Source organism: Schistocerca piceifrons, chromosome 4, assembly GCF_021461385.2.
Source record: "Schistocerca piceifrons isolate TAMUIC-IGC-003096 chromosome 4, iqSchPice1.1, whole genome shotgun sequence".
Classification (NCBI taxonomy): domain Eukaryota; kingdom Metazoa; phylum Arthropoda; class Insecta; order Orthoptera; family Acrididae; genus Schistocerca; species Schistocerca piceifrons.
The window spans coordinates 45840828-45862406 of record NC_060141.1 but is presented as its reverse complement, the minus strand read 5'-3'; the positions used below and the strand labels follow the sequence as shown (position 1 = coordinate 45862406).

At 43.1% G+C, this 21579-nt stretch overlaps 1 protein-coding gene across 1 annotated transcript in view; it reads left to right on the top strand.

Annotated features, from left to right (window-relative positions):
- Nucleotides 1-21579, top strand: part of LOC124795582 (leucine-rich repeats and immunoglobulin-like domains protein 1) — a 538114-nt gene that overhangs the window by 409350 nt on the left and 107185 nt on the right. Inside the window, exon 6 of the mRNA XM_047259654.1 lies at nucleotides 15804-15935. Coding sequence (XP_047115610.1) covers nucleotides 15804-15935 — 132 coding nt within the window. The remainder of the gene's footprint in view (nucleotides 1-15803; nucleotides 15936-21579) is intronic.

The following is a 21579-nucleotide window of genomic DNA, read 5'->3' as shown; positions in this document are numbered from 1 at the left end:
CAAGGGCGACTTTCCAAAGGTCATCGCAGGTTTCTGGAACGAAGCTATGAGTCCTCAACCATATCCAGCCACCAATACTGTAAGGTTCTCCAGTCCATAGGAGCAATTCCAGCCCTAAACTATCACAAACACACGGCCACTGCTCCATGAGTCGTAGGTATAATTGGAGACTGAACGAACACCATGGGGCTTACGTACTCGTACTGGAACACCATATGCTTTTGAAAATACTGATTCGTCTTTGGAAAATATTACATACTGCAGTCAAGATAGGTATTTTTCTCATCAAAAGCTGTTAGTAGAGTGAAAGATCGTCACGGAGAATTCGCTTAAGGGCCTCATATAAGCTTTCTAGTCCAGCCTCAGCCTCCCCGAAATCTGCGCCGAACTGGAACAACCGACCGGAGAAGCACCGTTTACCGTGTTTGAGAAAGGATTTTGACGGGTTGAGTTTACAAGTTAATTGTTGTTGTTGTGGTATTCACTCCAGAGACTGGTTTGATGCAGCTCTCCATGCTACTCTATCCTGTGCAAGCTTCTCAATCTCTCAGTACCTACTGCAACCCACATCCTTCTGAATCTGTTTAGTGTATTCATCTCATTACGACTTTTTCCCTCCACGCTGCCCTCCAATACTAGATTGGTGATCCCTTGACCCCTCAGGAGCTGCCCTACCAACCGATCCCTTCTTCTAGTCAAGTTGTGCCACAAATTTCTCTTCTCTCCAATTCCATTCAACACCTCCTCATATTTATGTGATCTACCCATCTAATCTTCAGCATTCTTCTGTAGCACCACATTTCGAAAGCTTCTATTCTCTTCTTGTCTAAAGTATTTATCGTCCATGTTTCACTTCCATACATGGCTACACTCCACACAAATACTTTCAGAAACGACTTCCTGACACTTAAATCTATACTCGATGTTAACAAAGTTAACAAGTTAATTATCTTAGGCTATTGTGAAACATAAACGTCCATTTCCCACAAGCTCACTGGATTTTCCAGTATCAGGATTTCGTTTGGTCTATCATTGCACAGAGTGTTCAGGAACGACATACGGTGCCCCAGCCTCCAACGCCATCAAACTCTCCTCCTCCACAAGACTAAAGACGCATTTGTCAATGATGCGTGGCTACTGAAAAAGTGGCAGGACTCAAACTGTGGTGCTTTAGGTCTTTGACCTAGTATCATGTATTGTCGTTGGGCCTTAGAGAATGAATGGCGCTACGATAGATATAAAGGATCTTCTCTATCTCCTCTGTTAATTATAGTTAGCAAGCGTGGCAGAGTGCTGAGGAATCGGTCGAACAAGTGTTTAGTTAGCCGTTGCTTTCTTTAGGGAAATACATTTCCTTCAGATTCTGTCAAAAATCTCAGCCTGGGATTCGCTTTTCTTACATTTTGTTTTCTATGGTCATTCCATTTTAGGTCGGGATGGTCAATCCTTGGTATTTTACACTAGTTACTGTTTCCAGTGAATTGTCCCCAGTAATGTAATCGTACGGTATCGAATTCCTTCGCCTATTTTATACCAAATACATTACATTCGCTTCAGGGTCAACTGCCGATTGCTGCAAATTTTTCCTGCAATCCTCTACAGTCACCTGGATTTGTTAACTATCTATAAACAACCACATCATCTGCAAACGGCCTCGGTACACAAACACGCATACACGAGTATATGTTACCCTACTACCATAACTATATTTACTCTGTTAATTCAGATCACCAGGCGTGCCTGTTGTATTTATGATTAGAATGAAATAACAACCAAATATGTCTCACTTGACAGACACTGTGATTTCGTGCACCTAGTACCATATTATAAGCGAACAGGTGGTGGAAAGTGACTTAGCGATGTGCATCCAGCATGCGAACCTATTCCGCATGACTCAGTTTCGATATGGACGAATACTGAAAGGGAATTACTTTGCAGCCAATCTTACTCTTTCTTATTATGCAAGTGGAATATGGAAGAAAATCTTCGGAATGCTCGGTGTAATTTTACATAATCGGTGCAATGCCTCTCTATAATGACAGACTTTTATGTTCCTTTTGAATAACAATGGTAATAGGTTAACGTACCTTTACAGTAGAAATCAGAACATTCACAATCAACGCCAAGTGGGCCCCTACCACACGTTGGATTGCTTTTAGTGAGATATTAATTTAAAACATCAGGGAATGCACACATTATCAATAGACTGAGGTAATCATGTGTGATAAATGATACGGGTCTTCTTCCTTCATATTATTCATACGCATGGAAGGCATGCAGTTCTGTTATTTACTGCTCACCAGGTAACAGGGTCGAGAGTGAGCGCTGTTTCGAGGGCAACCTACGTCGACGGAACTCTTACAAATTCCGAAAATTTACTGTTATGCCAAAGTCCCCCACTCCAACATAGGTATTGAGTATGTCCGTCATACCGAGCTCCATGCACTTCATCGTGACAATAACTAATAGCATCAGAATCATGAAAACGCACTCACTACTGAGGCCAGCACAGAACCTTGTCTCAACGAACAACAGGAAACCAACTAAAAGGAAATAAGCCTAAGCCTTTTCACACAAAAGATGGTTAATTTCACGGAAGTTGCAATAAGTGACCTTAGACAATAATCGTCTACAAGAAAATACCCATTTAAATCTGACTGCTGCAATGATCAAGGTTCACCTCTCTATATTTTACTACACACGACAAATATTTCATCAAAAATGGAATAAATAACATCAGATATTTACCTAGCATAATTAGACTGAAACAAAAATGACTAAAGACGATAAACCATAAAATTAACATATTCTGACACATTCCTCCCAAGACTTTACAGCACCGCTCTGAAAAGTGCATCTGCCCACTTACCGAGCCAACCAAGAAGTGTCTGAAACCGCTTTTGCTTAAAACTGGTGGTAGGGAGAGATTCGTTGAGTCTGAGACGTTCACCCACCTCTCTCGCTCCAGGTTTAGCGTTTTCGTCCTTAAGCCTGCTCTCTTCTCTGACGTGTTTAAAACGACACTAGGTAGAGAATGGTTCATGTGTTTAAAAAGTGGTGGGGAGAGATTCGTTGACTTTAAAATGCCCAGCCAACTGTCTCACCCATGAAGCACTCCTCATTCTTACCTTTACGTCTGTCACTTTTGTTGCGTTAAGGGCGACGTGCTGAATTCTGTATGCAGGGAAGTTCCGATTACAGTCACAGATCTGGTCCGATATTCGATATTTTCTTCATTAACAATGGCGCGGAACTGTGCCATGTGCCTTAGATAAATCCAAGAACTCGGCATCAACGTTCTCAACGATGTCTACAGTGTTTTGCATCTCATGGGCAAACAGATACAGCTGATTTTAGCAAGACCTCTGTTTGTGCAATCCTTTTTGTTTTCCATACAGGTGTATTTAGGTTCTCCAGAAACATCATAATTCGAGGTCACAGAACGTCTCTCGCAATTCTAGGACAGGCTGGCATCAGCGATATACAACTGCAATTGTCTGCACTCTCCAGCAACATTCTTTGGAAGTGGGAATGACGTGCAGATTTTACAGTTGCTAGACGCCATTTGTAGCCACAGTGACCTTCGATAAACTGCTACTAGGAGGTGACCGTGTTCTTCCAAACAATCTCTGCAGAATCGCACGTATTTCTCAAACCGTTCAGGATTCCATACTGTTACTGTGTGACTGTTATTGCTTTTCTGCATGTACAATCGAAAAGAAAACAAAAAAGAAAAGAAATAGAAACGGACGCGCCACGAAGTAATTATCCGAATGGGACCAAAGTCGGTAGACTTGATGTACTGGTAGAGACAAACAAACAATTACAATTCCAGAAAAACTGTATAATTTACTCCTGAGAAAGAGCTTCACAAACTGAGCAAGTCAATAACGTATTGGTTCTCCTCTGACACTTATGCAAGCAGTTATTCGGCTTGGCATAGATTGACAGAGGTGCTGGAAGACCGCCTGAGGAATATCGTGCCGAATTCTGTCCAACTGGCGAGTGAGATCGTCAAAATTCTGAGCTGATTGTAGGGCACCGTCCGAAGGCTCCACACGGTCTCAGTTAGGGAAAGATCCAGTGATGTTGCTGGCCGAGAGAGGGTTTCGCAGGCCGAAGACAAGCAGCAGAAACTGTTGCTGTGTGCGGGCGGGAATTACCATGCTGAAATGTAAGCCAAAGATGGCTAATCATGAAGGGCAACCAAACGGGGCGTAGAATATCGTCAACGTATTGGTGTGCTGTAAGGATGAATCGGATGGCCAGCAAAGGGATCATACTGTGAAATGAAGTAGCACCGCACACCTGGTTGTCAGTCCGGACGGAGGACGACAGTCAAGGTGGTATATCACAGCCGTCTGTGGTGTCTCCAGGCACGTCTTCGTTGGTCATCGAGGCTCAGTTCAAAGCAGGACTCAGCACTGAGCACAATTCTACTCCAGCCATGGAGACTCCAGGCCGAATGTGCCCGACACCACTGCTAATGGGGCTGTTGGTGTACGGCGGTCAATGGTATTATGCGCAATGGGCGCCGTGAGCTCGGCCACCTTTCTATGAGCATCTTTTTATGGTCCTTGTGGTCAGTGGAAAACCGATTACACGTTGGCTCGACGATAATGATGAATCCGGGGCTCTGAGTGCCTCTCTGATGATTGATCTGTACTTACGGCCTGCCGTCTGTCAAGGTCGCATGCTTCCTTATTGACGCTGTGCTGAGCCACAGTTTACCCATTCCTGCCAATATCGTCGAATCATGGCATCGCTCCTATTCGAATGTTGAGTGATTCGCCGATTGCGTCAACCAGCTTCCACTCGTACCCGCTCAGATGCTGACATCTGCATATATTGTCCACGCGTTTATCTGCCAGGAATGATATTAACAAAGAGTTTGTGCCTTTACATCGACCGAGCGAGGTGGCGCAGTGGCTAGCATATTGGACTCGTATTTGGTAGGACGGAGGTTCAATCCCGCGTCCGGCCATCCTGATGCAGGTTTTGCGTGATTTTCCTAAATCGCTCCAGGCAAATGCCGGGACGGTTGCTTTGAAAGGGCACGGCCGACTTCATTCCCCGTCCTTCCCTAATCCAATGAGACCGATGACCGCGCTGTTTGATCTCCTCCCCCACACAACCCAACCCAATCCCTTGCATCGACACATCCCCTCTCTACCATCCTCACAAGCTGCATTGTGAATTGACGCTGGAACATCAGACATTAATCGATCGACCGCCAAAGTTTACAATTTTGTATTTTCCGTCGATACCCATATGAATATCAGTGAATATCAGTGTGTGACCAATTTGATAAGTTCTTCGAAGTGTGGCGTTTCTTTTCTTTGTCTTCGTGTATACGTCGTACTCCAAGAAATGGAAAGAAAAAAAAATTGTTACAAATTATCTTGCAATCAGGTGTTAAATTACGCACAGTGAGACCTGGCACTGATAAGTACAATTACTAACCTCCTTGATTGCCAATGTACGTGTTTCTCGAATCATGAGAATTGAGTAACAGAAGAATGAGGTTAGGACAGGAAGAGTATGGATAAGGTTCTTTATTTAAGAACGCTGGGTGGATACCGCATGGTGATGCGAGTTGCGGATCACGAGTTATTTCTGTTTCAATTAGGTACTAAAATCAGAATTTGTGTCAGGGTACTGAAGCCCGACGCAGCCATTGTCGCGAGTTGTAGTGACAGAGGGTCCAAAGACGCTATGTCATCATGGCAGGGCTTAAAGTGCGTTGTCAGAAAATATTTGGGGCACTTATAAAGGACACAAAGTAAAAAACATCTCTTGACAACAACCAGCAGGACGAGTCCAAGGTGTGGCCGACAGAGGAAAGAAGAATTATAGATCAGGAAAACACATTTCCCAAGAGTAATCAGGAAGGGAGAATTATTTCAGATTCCCAGAAGAGTTCCCACTGGAAGAATTGATGCAGGTAAAGTACAATTTAGATAGGAAAATTCTTAGTAGAGTGACTGGTATGACGCCAACATAGCCCAAAGTGTTAAAAGTAGTAAACCACTGTGTGAAGGAGAACACGTCGGGGCATCGCTGAGGTCGGACCTATGTTAGATGGAAGTGTAAACTAAACTAAACTCCGTCTGAACAGGCTTTGGAAGGCCCAACGGTACCGTCCGGCCGCCGTGTCATCCTCAGCCCACAGGCGTTACTGGATGCAGACGTGGAGGGGCATCTGGCCAGCACACCGCTCTCTTCTGAGCAAAGTAGCTCCTCAGTTTGCCTCACAGGGGCTGAATGCACCCCGCTTTCCAACAGCTCTCGGCAGACCGGATGCTCAGCCATCAAAGTGTTAGTCCAGCCAGACAGCGTTTAACTTCGGTGATATGACGGGAACTGGTGTTACCACTGCGGCAAGGCCGTTGGCTAGATGGAAGTCTACCTTACTCAAATCATACGCTTTGTATTTGTTTATTGGATGTTGACTAAGTGTGAATGCACAGAATTGCGGAGGCAGTGTTCTTAATTGGTGCTTCAAAATACATTTTTGCTCGTGACAATATCCAGAGATTTGGAAATTGGTCTACCGAAAAAGCTTATGGCTTTGTCGGCAAGCTGGACGATATTGATTAACTAGTTGTGTGCCATCTCATAGTTGTGATAAATTATCATGGACTTCAGGTCATGATAGTGGGCTTAGCAGTTTGTTCCTTGGAAAACTAGTGAGACTTATTGCCGATAGGTCTCAAAACTATCCTAGTGGTTCGTGTGTGAGTCCCACGCGACGTAGCATAAAGTAATTGAATTTATATGCGAGTAGGTAATTTGGTAGGACGGAAATGTTAATCGGAATTAGTTTCAATCCCACAAACTAATTTCTTGGAATGACTCCTGTTTTCCATCTTTTCATTTTGTCTCCTTGTCTACGTACCGGTAAACCTTGATAGCAGTCCTTCAAGTCCTATGACGCAAGACACCTCAGTAATTCATGTATTTCTTCGACACAGTACCGTGAATGTTGCACTGTACTGAATCTCAAATGAAAGAAAGAATAAGAATGTGTTATTATTTGAAGCCACAATGACGATCTCGCTGTAGGTATCCGACTATTGTGGCATATGAAATAGATAAAAATACATGTTTGACGTATTTTGCTGCAAAAGCGGATTCCACGAGTAGCAGCTGCACTAAATTTTACGGAGAAGCTGCGAGCTCCGTCCGCGCAGTGACGCTGTTTACGTGTTCCAGTTCGTCGCCTGCAAATTTCCCGTTTAATTACTTAATCAGCTTAAAGTGCACTGGGTGGGGAGCGCCTCAATCGGAAACAAAGTGTCTACGTGACAGAATCTTAATCTCGCAAAGAACCAGAGTGGGAGTACTTTTATCAGACAATGCGCAGTAGGAGCAGTAAGCAGCTTTTCAGTTTTATTCACTTATTATTTATCAGAATGAAGAAGAACTTTGATTTATTTACAGAGAAATGGTGAACTGTGATCTTAGAGTTCAAAACTGAGCTAATTCAACATGAATTATAGGAGCGACGAGTGTGCTTTGGTTTAACCCAAAGTGAGAACTGATTGCCTCAGTTACAATAATTTTCATCTCTGTCAGATAAAATGCTTCCAAATTAACGACTCCTTTTTTTCATCATCATCTTCTCAGCCCTTTCCCACGTTATGTGGGATCGGTGTTGCTTTGCTGGATTCTTCCATAAATGCCTCTCCAGTACTTCTTCTCCCAGCCATCCTTTCTCCCGTAGGTCCCCTGCTACCTTGCCTTTTCATCTCAGTTTCGGTCTTTTTCTACTCTTTGATCCTTCCATTTCTGGGTCTTCAACTCTCCTCTCCACCTAGTACTCCCCTCTCCTCTGTATGTGTCCGTACCACCTTAGCCTACTATCTTGGATCTTCTTCCCTATGGGCCCCACTTTCACTGTTGCCCTGATGTACTCATTCCTTAGTCTATCCTTTCCTGTCATCCCACTCATCCACCTTAACATTCTCATTTCTGCCACTTCCATATATTCGTCTTGGACCTTTGTAATTAGCCAAGTTTGTTCGCTATACAGCATCGCAGGCCTCACCACAGACTTGTAAAGCTTTACTTTTATTCTGCAGCTAACCTTCTTGTCACACAGTACTCCGCTCAGTTTCCTCAGATTCATCCGTCCAGTAATTATCTTGTGCTCTATTTCGGCCTCCAGTCCTCCAACCTAGGTATTTAAATTTCTTGACCCACGTCAATTTTTCTCCTTGCGGGTTAATATATAGACCTTTGGCATCATTTGTACACATATACTCTATTTTCACCCTGCTAATTCTCATTCCCCTTTCCTCTAGAGCTTTTCTCCACTGTTCAAGCTTGTCTTGAAGTACCTACTCACTGATTACAACATCATCGGCGAACATCATACTCCTAGGTGCCCTTTTACACATCTTTGACTAGTAGATCCATGACAAGGTCAAAGAGATATAGGCTGACAGCGGATACCTGATGTAGTCCTTCTCTCTCTGAAATGCCTTTGTTGCGCGTGAACTGCTCCTGAATAGTGTCATTCCACCTTCATACATGTGTTCTACCACCCTGATGACTTCTTTTCTTATGAACTAAAAATTTTCTCATACTCCCATTCACACCTCCGAGCACTGGAGCATTTATGCCTACCACTCACTTACAAGGAACCCCTTAAATGAGAGGCCAAAAAAGACCAATGATGTTTACGGAAATCGACGCCTCATAGATTATTTACCATGGAGCCACAGTATTATCTGCTAAAGGCAACAGGGGGCGAGCATCGCGTTATACAATGGTGAGCACAGCATGAGGCTACGGAACACTGTTGGCTTGACTAGTCGACGAGTAACTCACAACAGTGCTGCAGTGCTAGTGACGTTGATACAAAGCAGAGCAATGAAAATGATAAAAAAAGCAAACATTGCATAATACCTACAATAACTTTGACCGAAGTTGACATTTCGTCAGAAAGGGACCTAAAAATTTCGCAGAGTAAAAAAGAAGAGGCAGATGAAATATTAGCTGTTCTTCGAGATGAGTAAATGGAATGTGTGGTATTGTATAAGATCGACGGTGCAGACATTGTAGTTGAGGAACACATATATGACGATACGCGCTTACCAAGTGAAAGAGGTGTCGAGGCATCTAGTTCATCATCCTTGTCAGACAGCCACAAATCCTGTCTCCAGGGAAATGTAGTAAAGGACAGTCGTTGTCCAAAGTGCGATACATTAAACCTAATTATGTAACTCACATACCCAACACATTAAAAAAAAGCGTTATGAACAGATTCAGAATAAGCATGCAGCAATATTGCCGTGTTGTGCATAAGACAAACTACGGATATTCAAGAGAGGACAAGATGCACTTGTTTCAAAAACTGGTTTTTGCACCTTCCAAGGATCCTCGATACAATTTACAAGCGAGTGACGTACTGCGTTATGGACATCAAACTGCACGTGACTTAGATTGTAGCGATTTCAACGGAAGCAGTGGATGATTACATAACGTCAAACAACGCTCCAGAATTGGAAGACGTAAGGAAACGAAATTTCAAACACAGCGTCAATTACACTGTGGAATCGGCCGGAAAATTTGTAAATTAGATAAAAAAATTTATCCCACCGTTCAGTATGAAATCAGATTTCAACTCCGACCAATGGGGATCTGAAGAAGAAATCAGAACTACAAAGAAAGTAATATCAATTTCAACTAACAATAATGCCTTCACACATTCGTGTAAAATTATGCCGACTGTTAATCTGGATGCTAAATAGGCTGGAGGGTTATCTATTGTGCTGCAAGACGTTAGAGGAGCTCTGCCCCCGACAGTTCTTTCTCAGCTGAGTGACTTTGCAGGGACAGTACGGAATATTTTTGCGTCACAGCAAGCAAGAACGGGAAAATGGACGACAGAGAACTACAACTACGGTATGAGCCCTGCTTTTGGCCAATATCTGGTCAAAATAAGTTGCTTTTACTAGATTCCTAGTTTGCGTACAAAAATCATACTCGTTTAGAGCAACCTACCTCTCCGAAAAATTTGTGTCATTGCCACCCGGAACCACTGGACAAATTCAGCCACTGGATAATCGCAGTTTGCGTTCCTATAAAACGTATTACCGCACCATCTGCTGCGTCGCCTTAAGGAATAGACAGTTTCGCGATAAGGTCGACGGCAGCCTCTTTCACTTTTTGTTGTACACTATCAAATTCCATCAGTTCTCATCACCGGGCTACACCAATAACATACTATATACATTCTTTAAGAGTGGATACCTAGCTGCCGGCCGTTGTGGACGAGCGGTTCTAGGCGTTTCAGTCCGGAACCGATCTACTGCTACGGTCGCAGGTTCGAATCTTGCCTCGGGCGTGGATGCGTGTGATGTCCTTAGGTTTAAGTAGTTCTAAGTTCTAGGGGACTGATGACCTCAGTTGTTACGTCCCATAGTGCTCAGAGCCATTTGATACCTAGATGCATGATTTGTAACTCCAAATGAATTTACCTTCGATCTTGATGGTGTGAACCTTAGTGATCAATGTGGCGCTCCATTTTTCATTCGGTGTTCGTGGTCCAACTTAATGTTCTGTTTCGAAAATTTCTAGAATGTCGACGATATCCACTTTCGACTATACCCAGACCTACATGGCTGCTCTGCAAATTACTCTTTAAGTGCTTAGCAGAGTGTTCACCGAACCAACTTCACGATGTTATTCACTCTTCAACAGCGCGCAGAAAAAGATGAAAACATGTATCCTTACGTCTGAGCTCTGACTTCCCTTATTTTATTATGGCGATCGTTTCTTCCCATGCAGATCGGTGTCAACAAAATATTTTCTCATTCTGAGGAAGAAGTTGGTGAATCAAATTTCGTGAGAAGATCCGGCCTCAACCAGAAACGCCTTTAAAGATAAACAGTCTTGACTGCGAGAAACCTTGATTTTTGTGGCTACCGGTTTCGGTCAGTTTTTTTACAATCTTCAGAACTTACAGCTGACCAGTTGATGTTCGTGGAGTCGTAACGGTTGCTTCGTTCACCGCCACAGCCTACCATCATGGCATAAAGTCTGAAGATGGTCGAAATCTGACCGGAAACGGTAACCCCAAAAATAAATGTTTCTCGCGCTCAAGATAGTTTATGTCTGTTTTAGGTATTAAAGAAACCGCTGTTCTAATCACAATTTCTGTATCACGGCCGTGACACTCCGTTCCTTACTTCTCAATAATGCAAAACGTGCTGCTCTTCTTTGAACTTTCTCGATGTACCTTCGTTAACCCGATCTGGTAAAGACCCAACGGCGTGCGGCAGTAATCCAAAAGATGGCGAACAAGCATAGTGTAGGCAGTCTCTTTAGTAGATCTGTTCCATGTTAGGCAGTCTCTTTAGAGATCGGTTGCACGTTATAAGTGTTCTACCAATGAAACGGAGTATTCGGTTCGCCTTCCTCACAACATTTTATGTGTTCTTTCCCGTTTAAGTTGTTCGTAATTGTAATTCCAAGGTATTTAGTTGAATTCACAGCCTTCACATTTGATTTAATTATCGTGTACCCGAAATTTAACAGGTTCTTTTTTTCTCTCATTTGAATGACCTTACACTTTCCATTTTAAGTGTCTATTGCCAACTTCTGCACCTTACTGGTATTTTAATTAAATTGTTTATCACTTGATTTTTACCTTCTGATGACTTTCCTAGGCGATAAACGACAGCATCGACTGCCAACAACGTAAGATGACTGTTCAGAGTGTCTCCTAAGTCATTTATATAGATAAGGAAAAAGAAAGGGCATGCAACGCTTCTTTGGGGAACACCAGAAATCACTTCTGTTTTACTCTATGGATTCCCGTCAATTACAACGAACTGTGACCTCATGTGAAAAAAAAGTTGAAATGTGTGGGAAATCTTATGGGACTTAACTGCTAAGGTCATCAGTACCTAAGCTTACACACTACTTAACCGAAATTATTCTAAGAACAAACACACACACCCATGCCCGAGGGAGGACTCGAACCTCCGCCGGGACCTCATGTGAGGTACGATGTCAAAACACTTCTGGAAATCTAGAAATATGGAGTCAATTTGAAATCTTTTGTCGATACCACTCAACACTTTGTGTAAGGAAAGAGCTAGTTGTGATTCACAAGAACGATGTTTTTAAAATCCGCGTTGACTGTGTGTCAATAGACCGTTCTCTTCGAGATAATTGATAATCTTCGAACACAATGTATGTTCTAAAATCCTGCTCCATATCGACGCAAACTGTATTGGCCTGTAATTTAGTGGATTAGTCCCGTTGCCTTTCTTGAAGATGGGTGTGACCTGTGGAACTTTCCATTCTTTGGGAACGGGTCTTTCGTAGAGCAAGCGGATGTATATGATTGTTAAGAATAGAGCTACTGGATCAGCATACTTTGAAAGGAACCTGATTGGTATACAATCTTGACCGGAAGACTTGCTTTCATTAAGTAACTTAAGCTGCTTCACTACTCCGAGGATATCTACCTCTTAAGTTACTCATGTTGGCAGCTGTTCTTGATTCGAATACTGGAATATTTACTTCGTCTACTTAGGTGAAAGGATTTAGGAACGCTGTGCTTAGTAACTCTACTTTAGCAGCTCTGTCATCGACGGTGTTTCCATTGCTATGTCGCAGAGAAGGCATTGATTGTGTCTTGCCGCTAGAATGCTTCACATACGAGCACAACCTGTTTATATCATCTGCCAGGTTTCGAGACAAAGTTTCGTTGTAGAAACTGCTATAAGCATGTCGCACTGAAGTCCGCGCTAAATTTCGATCTTCTGTAAAAGGTCTCCAATTTTTCATCCGTTTAAATTTGGCATGTTTTTCGTTGTTTCTGCAACAGTGTTGAGACCCATTTTGTGCACCAAAGAGAATCAGCAAAGTCGTTTCTTAATTTATTTGGTATAAATCTCTCAACTGCTGCCGATGCTATTTCTTTGAATTCAAGCCGCATCTGGTTTACACTTACGTTGTTAATTTAGAAGGATCGGAAATTGTCTTTCAGGAAGGCGTCAAGTTAACCTTCATCTGCTTTTCTGAATAGATATATTTCCGTTTGTTTTTGAAGGATTTGGGAGTTGCGGTATTCGTTCTCTCTACGACAGACCTGTGTTCACCAGTCACTGTATCCGTTTTGATGCTTTTTGCTAGCTGAGGATTATTTGCTGCTAAGAGATCACAGAACGCATTTTGCACAATTTCGGATGATGTTTTATGTGAATCTCAGGATTTAAACTCGCTTTTTCGCAAACTTATCGAGGGTAAACTGTAGTTACCACCACCTATAATTGTATGAGTCGGTAGACTCTCTTTGAACTTTTCAGCAGTCGTATCATCTGAGTTGGGAGGTCTGTAAATGGATCCAATTATTATTTTATTCCGGTACCAAGAATGAACTCTACCCATACTTACTCACTGGAACTATCAACTTCGCTACAAGATAAACTACTTCTAACAGCAACCAACATGGCATCGCCAACTGTGTTTAGTCTATCCTTTATGAACACCGTTAGGTCCTTCGCAAAAATTTCAGTTGAACTTATCCCGGAATGTAGCCAGTTTTCAGTGCCTGTAGCGGTTTGACAATAAGTGCTTTCTATTATCGCTTCGAGCTTTGGTACTTTCCTAAAAGAGCTACAACAATTTACTAGTGTTATACCTATGGTTCCTAGATCTACGTTCTTCCTATGTTCGAACTGCACTCTTTGCGACTGAAACTCTTCCCGTGTTTTGCCGAGTCCTCCTAATCTAAAAAAACCACCCACTCCAGTCAACACAGCCCCCGCTACCCGGCGACCACCTCCTGCGTGTAATGGACTCCTGACCTATTTAGCGGAACCCAAAATCTCAACGTCCTATGGTGAAGTCGAGGAATTTGCAGCCTACATGTTCTAAGAACCGTCGAAGAACCATGAAGAACAAGTAGACTCTCCACTCGGCTCTGTATTAGAGATTAACAATAGGGACTAATGGCTAACTCAAATGTTGAGCTCTGCTTTCATCTCGCGAACCTTTACCACTTCTGTTAGCTGCTCGAAACCAGAGATAATCTCTTCTTATCCAAATCAATACACATCACTGGTGCCGACGTGAGTCACATCCCGCAATTGGCTGCACCGAGTGCTTCTTCATGGCATCCAGAAGGACCTGTTCCACGTCTGTAATGAGTTCACCCGATGTACACAGGTACTTCACATTGGTTTTCTTCCCCTCCTCGATAGCCAAATCTCTAAGAAGACCTATAAAGTGATTAACATTGGAACTCCCAGCTACCAATAATCCCACCCCCTGTAACTGCTGTATCTTGCAGGCTGAGAGGTTTCCTCTTAAACAGGACAAGCGACTGAATCTGGCTGAGGGACACAGACGGCCACGGGCAGCACCTTGAACCCGTTTGTCTGGCTAACTGGGGAGGCATTACCTTCGGGACCCGGGAAACCTTTTACAGCCGGCTACGCACTGAGGCGACCTCCCATTCGCCACGGATGATGGGTCAGCCTCAATGGGAGCAGTACTGGGCTATGAAGTGTAATACACACATCCCGTAGAAGGTTGAAGTAATGAGAAGTAGCAGAAATCTGAACAGCGAGAAACTTAATGTCAGGATTGATGGTCACGAAGTAGAAGAAGTTAAAGAATTCAGCTACGTAGGCAATAAAATATCCAATGACGGACGGAGCAAGGAGGATATCAAAAGCAGACTAGCACTGGCAAGAAGGGCATTCTTGGGAAAGAGAAGTCTAAAAGTATGAAACATAGGCCTTAATTGTAAGAGAGAAATTTCTGAGAATGTACGTCGGGAGCACAGCATCGGATGGTAGTAAAACATGGACAGTGAGAAAACCGGAACAGAAAATAGGCCGGCCGAAGTGGCCGCGCGGTTCTGGCGCTGCAGTCTGGAACCGCGAGACCGCTACGGTCGCAGGTTCGAATCCTGCCTCGGGCATGGATGTGTGTGATGTCCTTAGGTTAGTTAGGTTTAAGTAGTTCTAAGTTCTAGGGGACTAATGACCTCAGCAGTTGAGTCCCATAGTGCTCAGAGCCATTTGAACCATTTGAACAGAAAGTTGTCGAAGCATTTCAGGTGTAGTGCAACAGACGAATGTTGAAAATTAGGTGGACAGATAAGGTAGGGAATTAGGAGGTTCTGCGCAGAACCGGAGAGGAAAGGAATACAATAAGAAGGGACAAAGGGACAGGATGCCAGGTCATCTGTTAAGACATGGGGGAATGACTTCCATGGTCCTAGAGGGGCCGAAAGTTGTAGAGGAAGACGAAGGTTGGAATACTAGTTGAGGACGTAGGTTGCAATAAGCGTTATTCTGAGATTAAGAAGTTGTCACAGGAGAGGAGTTCATAGTGGGCCGCATCAAACCAGTCAGAAGACAGCTGAATCAAACAAAAACAAAAAAGAAAACAAAAGAGGCTGATCTCTGCACATCACGGACACCTATTTTCTGTCGCCCTTCTGATGCACATAGTGAGTGATCTGCAGCTAATATTTTTGTTGTCATAATAACTAACCCATTTCAAAGGAGACCTACTAAAGATTAAACTTGTGACCTCGTACTCAAGGGACTTCTTGTTAGAAATGTTTCTAGACCGGGACTAACAGAGAGTCTTATGTACCCCGATAGCAGTACAACAGCACAGTCTATTAAGAGGTCAAGAAGATTCAGTAGATGTGTAATGTTGCATTATCTCCGATGCTTAGTTGCGTAAGGTAATCCTAGCTTGCAGGAGGAACGTCAGCACTGCATTCGCTGTTATCACACACTCGCTTTCTCCTTCCCTCACAGGTGTGCTCTACTTCGAAGGCGAGACTCTGACGCTGACGGGCGTGCAGCGGAGCGACATGGGGGTGTACCTGTGCATAGCCTCCAACGGAATCCCGCCGTCCGTCAGCAAGAGGTTCCCCGTCACGGTGCTCTGTAAGTATCAACCGCCCTTCTAGAAATCTGCGCGTCGCTCATAAGAAAATAACCATTTTCTGCTTTGTTTACAGAACAGTGCCTCGTATCGGGTTTCTTGTTGCCCCGACTGTCGTCATCATTGCCCTCCGTGTTGTCTCTTCATTTTACACTACTGGCCATTAAAATTGCTACACCACGAAGATGACGCGCTACACACGCGAAATTTAACCGACAGGAAGAGGATGCTGTGATATGAGAATGATTAGCTTTTCAGAGCATTCACACAAGGCTGGCGCCGGTGGCGACATCTACAACGTGCTGACATCAGAAAAGTTTCCAACAGATTTCTCATACACAAACAGCAGTTGACCGGCGTTGCCTGGTGAAACGTTGTTGTGATGCCTCGTCTAAGGAGGAGAAATGCGTACCATCACGTTTCCGACTCTGATAAAGGTCGGATTGTAGCCTATCGCGATTGCCGTTTATCGTATCGCGACATTGCTGCTCGCGTTGGTCGAGATCCAATGACCGCTAGCAGAATATGAAAACGGTGGGTTCAGGAGGGTAATACGGAACGCCGTGCTGTATCCAAACGGCCTCGTATCACTCGAGATGACAGGCATCTTATCCGCATGGTTGTAACGGATCCTGCAGCCACGTCGCGATCCCTGAGTCAACAGATGGGGACGTTTGCAAGACAACAACCATCTGCACGAACAGTTCGACGACGTTTGCAGCAGCATGGACTATCAGCTCGGAGACCGTGGCTGCGGTTACCCTTGACGCTGCATCACAGACAGTACCGCCTGCGATGGTGTACTCAACGACGAACCTGGGCGCACGACTGGCAACACGTAATTTTTTCGGGTGAATCCAGATTCTGTTTACAGCATCATGATGGTCGCATCCGTGTTTGACGACATCGTGGTGAACGCACATAGCCGTGATGGTATGGGGTGCCATTGGTTACATATCTCGATCACCTCTTGTTCGCACTGACGGCACTCTGAACAGTGGACGATACATTTCAGATATGTTACGACCCGTGGCTCTACCCTTCACCCTTCATTCTATCCCTGCGTAACCCTACATTTCAGCAGGATAACGCACAACCGCGTGTTGCAGGTCCTGTGCGGGCCTTTTTGGATACAGAAAATGTTCGACTGCTGCCCTCGTCAGCACATTGAAAACGTCTGGTCAATGTTGGCCGAGCAACTGGCTCGTCACAGTACGCCAGTCACTACTCTTGAACTGTGGTATCGTGTTGAAGCTGCGTGGGCAGCTGTTCCTTTACATGCCATCCAAGCTCTGTTTGATTCAATGCCCAGGCGTATCAAGGCCATTATTACGGCCCGAGGTTGTTGTTTTGGGTACTGATTTCTCAGGATCTATGCACCCAAACTGCGTGAAAATGTAATCAAATGTCAGTTCTAGTGTAATATATTTGTCCAATGAATATCCTTTTATCATCTGCATTTCTTATTGGTGTTGCAATTTTAATGGCCTGTAGCGTATGTTATGTTACGCTATGCATTTGTATTAACACAGTTACAAAAAGGGAAGAAGGAACTTTCTACAATCATGTACAGAGTGTTTAATGTGATTCAGCTTATTTCGCAAGACTATATCGGATCGCATGTGACAGCATGCGCTACCGGTATGTTCCATACCGCTGCACATAAAAACGGTATTTTTCCAGGGTTATACCTCGAGTGCTGTTGATGACAGAAAGATAAGTTCAAGTGTTTTGCATAGCCCCGGTTTTAGGGACTATTTGTACACCCAATACAAGAATCCTCTTACTCCAACTATCCAGTGACAAAGTTTGAATATCACACACTTCCTCCAGCTTAGGCAAATTGAGCAGATCCAGTGGTTCTTTTTGCGTTATATGTGATCTACGGTGTGCCTTACTGGGCTAAGGTAGGTACCATTTAGTTCACAGGCGGTTCCTGAGAAAACACGAAAGAAGCGTTTTCCACCATCTCTGCGCCGACAGCATATTGATCAAATCTTAACGTTATATTCTCCATGCAATTATGTAGAAGTGCCATCTTCTCGTTTTCAAAAATCTTTGACCGTTAACGTGAAACACCCGCGAAACATGGTTTTATGTACATCTAAACGAAACCGCGGATTACAAGACGGCTACGCACAGAAAATCTCTGCACTGTTTGCAACATATTTGTAAGGCCCTTATCTCTAACAGTCTTGAAAATTTTCTTGGTATCTTTATCCGTGTCAGGGATACAGAAGTTCAAAGTTTCCCTCATTGTACACTTACAATACGACGTGAGGTGAAATCATAGTTTATGCAATAGCATAGCACGGAGAAATATGCAGTAAAGTGTGTCTGTTATCATCATAAGAGTATGGAAACCACATTTTGTAGCGCTGAAGCACATGCAAAATTTTCGTACACGGTCTAATGTGAAAACTTATTTCAGTTTCAAACAAGTAAACTGTCAATATTTTCTTTATTCATTAAGTTCTTTTCATATTGGAAATTTTTGAAGATGCCGAGGATGGTAAGGTGAGGCAGATGGTACCACAGTTTACAAGCCACAGTCTTTTAAACGGGAGCATATTCCCCTTTTTTGTGCTCCGATGCGAGCAGTTTTCCGCTAGTCTTGTACATAACTGACGATAGAAATTTGTGGCGAATTTTAACTTATCCACAGCCTTATAAAGATTTTGTTTTTTTCAAAACAGATATTGAATTTGACGACGCTGTATCTTGTAGATGCAACTTGCGTTGTGTTGTAAACTTACGTTTAGGATAAAACTTTTGATCTACTTCATTCCTCCACGGGACGTACGTCAACATCTAGACGATACTGAAACTCGTGCCATTCTTTTGCGAACGTGTCTGGAGTTAAATAGTTTTCATCGCTCTTATTCCGCGGCGTCGCACTTCACACAAAGTTACTGGAAGGTGGCACACGCAGAGAAACAGTACCGCAGCCTTGGGTGCCAATGGAGTGATCCTACATCAGTACGACCCTCACAGGCTGTCTGTAATTCAAGCTGCGCAAAAACAGACATAATGTCTTATGGGATAACAGCAATCAGTGATTTTATAATGTTACTTTAAATCCGTCTTGATTGCAAATTTTTTTATTATTATTCATATGACCGGTTTCGGTTCATTCAGAACCATCTTCAGATCTGATATTTAAGTTACAGGAGTAACCCGTCCCATTCAGCAACTTTCACATGCTATGTGACGTAGCATGTGAAAGTTGCTGAATGGGACGGGTTACTCCTGTAACTTAAATATCAGATCTGAAGATGGTTCTGAATGAACCGAAACCGGTCATATGAATAATAAAAAAAAAAAAATTGCAATCAAGACGGATTTAAATTAAAATTAATTCAACCTGCTCTTGCAAGCACTTTTAGGCTATCTGAATTGCACCTGTTGACCCCTCCACTGTTGAGTGCGACTTAAGATTGCGCACATCTACGTCACAGTGCCTGTCGTACAGGGCACCATATAGCGCTGAGTACACGAGCGGCTGCTGCGCTATCGTCCCAGGGTATTCAGTACTTATTCTCGCCGATAATTGTTTTAAAATAGTCTGTACTTTGAACGTTTATTATTGCTGGGGTTTTCGAAATTAGATAACATTACAAAGAAACGTATTTCAGGAAGTCTTTCTTTGTGTGTGATATGCATTAGAGATGTGCGGTTATAGCTGAAGCAATGGGTTTTCGCTTATATCGGCGTTTTTTCTCCAGTGCCAGTTTAAACTGAGTGTTAAAACCGCTTAAAATAAGCGGCTTCTGCAACAATCTATTTCCAATTTCTTATTATGTTGTTTCCTATAGTAAACCTAGAAATCGAACAAAGATTGAGAAATTTTGACTCCTTCAGTTTCAAGAAATGCAGACTCAAAATAGTAAATTAAACAGAAAACAAAAGAAAACTTAGTCCGTCTACCGTTAGCTGCTTTTATCGAAAAGTGATAAGTGGCTCAATACTACAAAACATTTCCAATATTCAATAACATAGATTCCAATGTTTTGAAACTCTGTTCAAATATCACGTTGTATTAGAGGATCATATCACTATTTGTATATTGCGAATAGTCAGTGTAAAACGGTGAAGACTGGTAGAATAACTCTGTTTTGCACCTTAATTTGTCCGTTTTCTAGGGTTACAAGCAGAAATAGGCATATTATGTAGATACAAGTAACACATTAGCTGTTTCCTCTGTTTAGTCTCAACTATGAATTAACTGTGAAGTTTTAAGTGTTATCCTTATACGACATCGCCATCTGTGGTGGCTCCTCCCGTTCTTAATCTTTTTAAGCAAATGGAACATTGTACTGCACCGCACTTCGTAAAAATACTTCTTGATTAGGGATGGTGGCACTCTGTACTACAACTAATGTACGACGACAAGGTGAAGAAATTACGATATAGACCAGGTCGGGACAAGTCTCGCTCACTGCATATACATGCGTACCATCCAATAGGCTACACCCAAGGTAACAAGTTACTGTTTCGCCATTGCTTCACCACTTCTTATCTCACGTGTTTTTTGCTCGTTTCTGTTGTCATTGCTGTTAAAACAGCACTGATGGATTTTCCCATTTCATATTGTAAAGCAATATTTCAAAGCAATTCAAGTTTTGCAAATAAAAACTACACGCCTTTTAAGAAAAGATTCATTTAAAAATCAAGAATTTCAGCACAACTGCTATGGCTCATTAATGTTTCAGTTTTAACTGGGTTATTAGCAATTTATAAGAGACATCTGTTACGACCCAGACCGAACAAATACTGAAAAATACCGGCTAATCAGGATCAAAATATTGGTATCGGTTGGTTTTTACCATCCCTAACATACCCTGTCAAATGGCTCTGAGCACTATGGGACTTGACTGCTGTGGTCATCAGTCCCCTAGAACTTAGAACTACTTAAACGTAACTAACCAAAGGACACCACACACATCCATGCCCGAGGCAGGATTCGAATCTGCGACCGTAGCAGCAGCGGGATTCCGTACTCAAGCGCCTAGAACCGCTCGACCACAGCGGCCGACTAACATACCCTATCAAAACAAGGCATAACACACTGTCCCACATCACACTGTTTTTTTTTTTTTTCTTTTTGTTCTTGTTACGCACGATGGATATCCTTACTGATTCGTGTTGTTTAATGAGTAAATGCGTTTCGATCAGCCACAACGAATTTTCCTCTGATCGATGACCTCCTGATGCTTTCCTTTCTTGATGGCATGTCTCGGAAATCTCACGTGTCAGACAGATGATATTTGGCGATTGAAGTTTATCTTTTGGGTGTCAGCTTCGTAAGTAACAAATCCGCAAGTAATAAGGAGAGAGGGCGTCAACACCGATTCTCAGTCAACATATGGGCAGGCTTATTTGGCGATGGATTAATATGGCCAGAACAGCTACCACAAAAGTTATCTAGACTTCCTCATTAATATACTGCCTACCTTGCTGGAGGCCATTTCATTGCAGCAAAAAATGTAAATGTAACTCATGCATGTTGGTGCAACAACACACTTTCGTCGCAATGTGACTGAACACGTGAGCCAGACATTTCAAAACCGCTAGGCTGGTCGGGTTCGGAGTGGGGAAAGGGGGGGGGGGAGGAGGGCGGCACACCTTGGTCTACTCGTTTCCGGG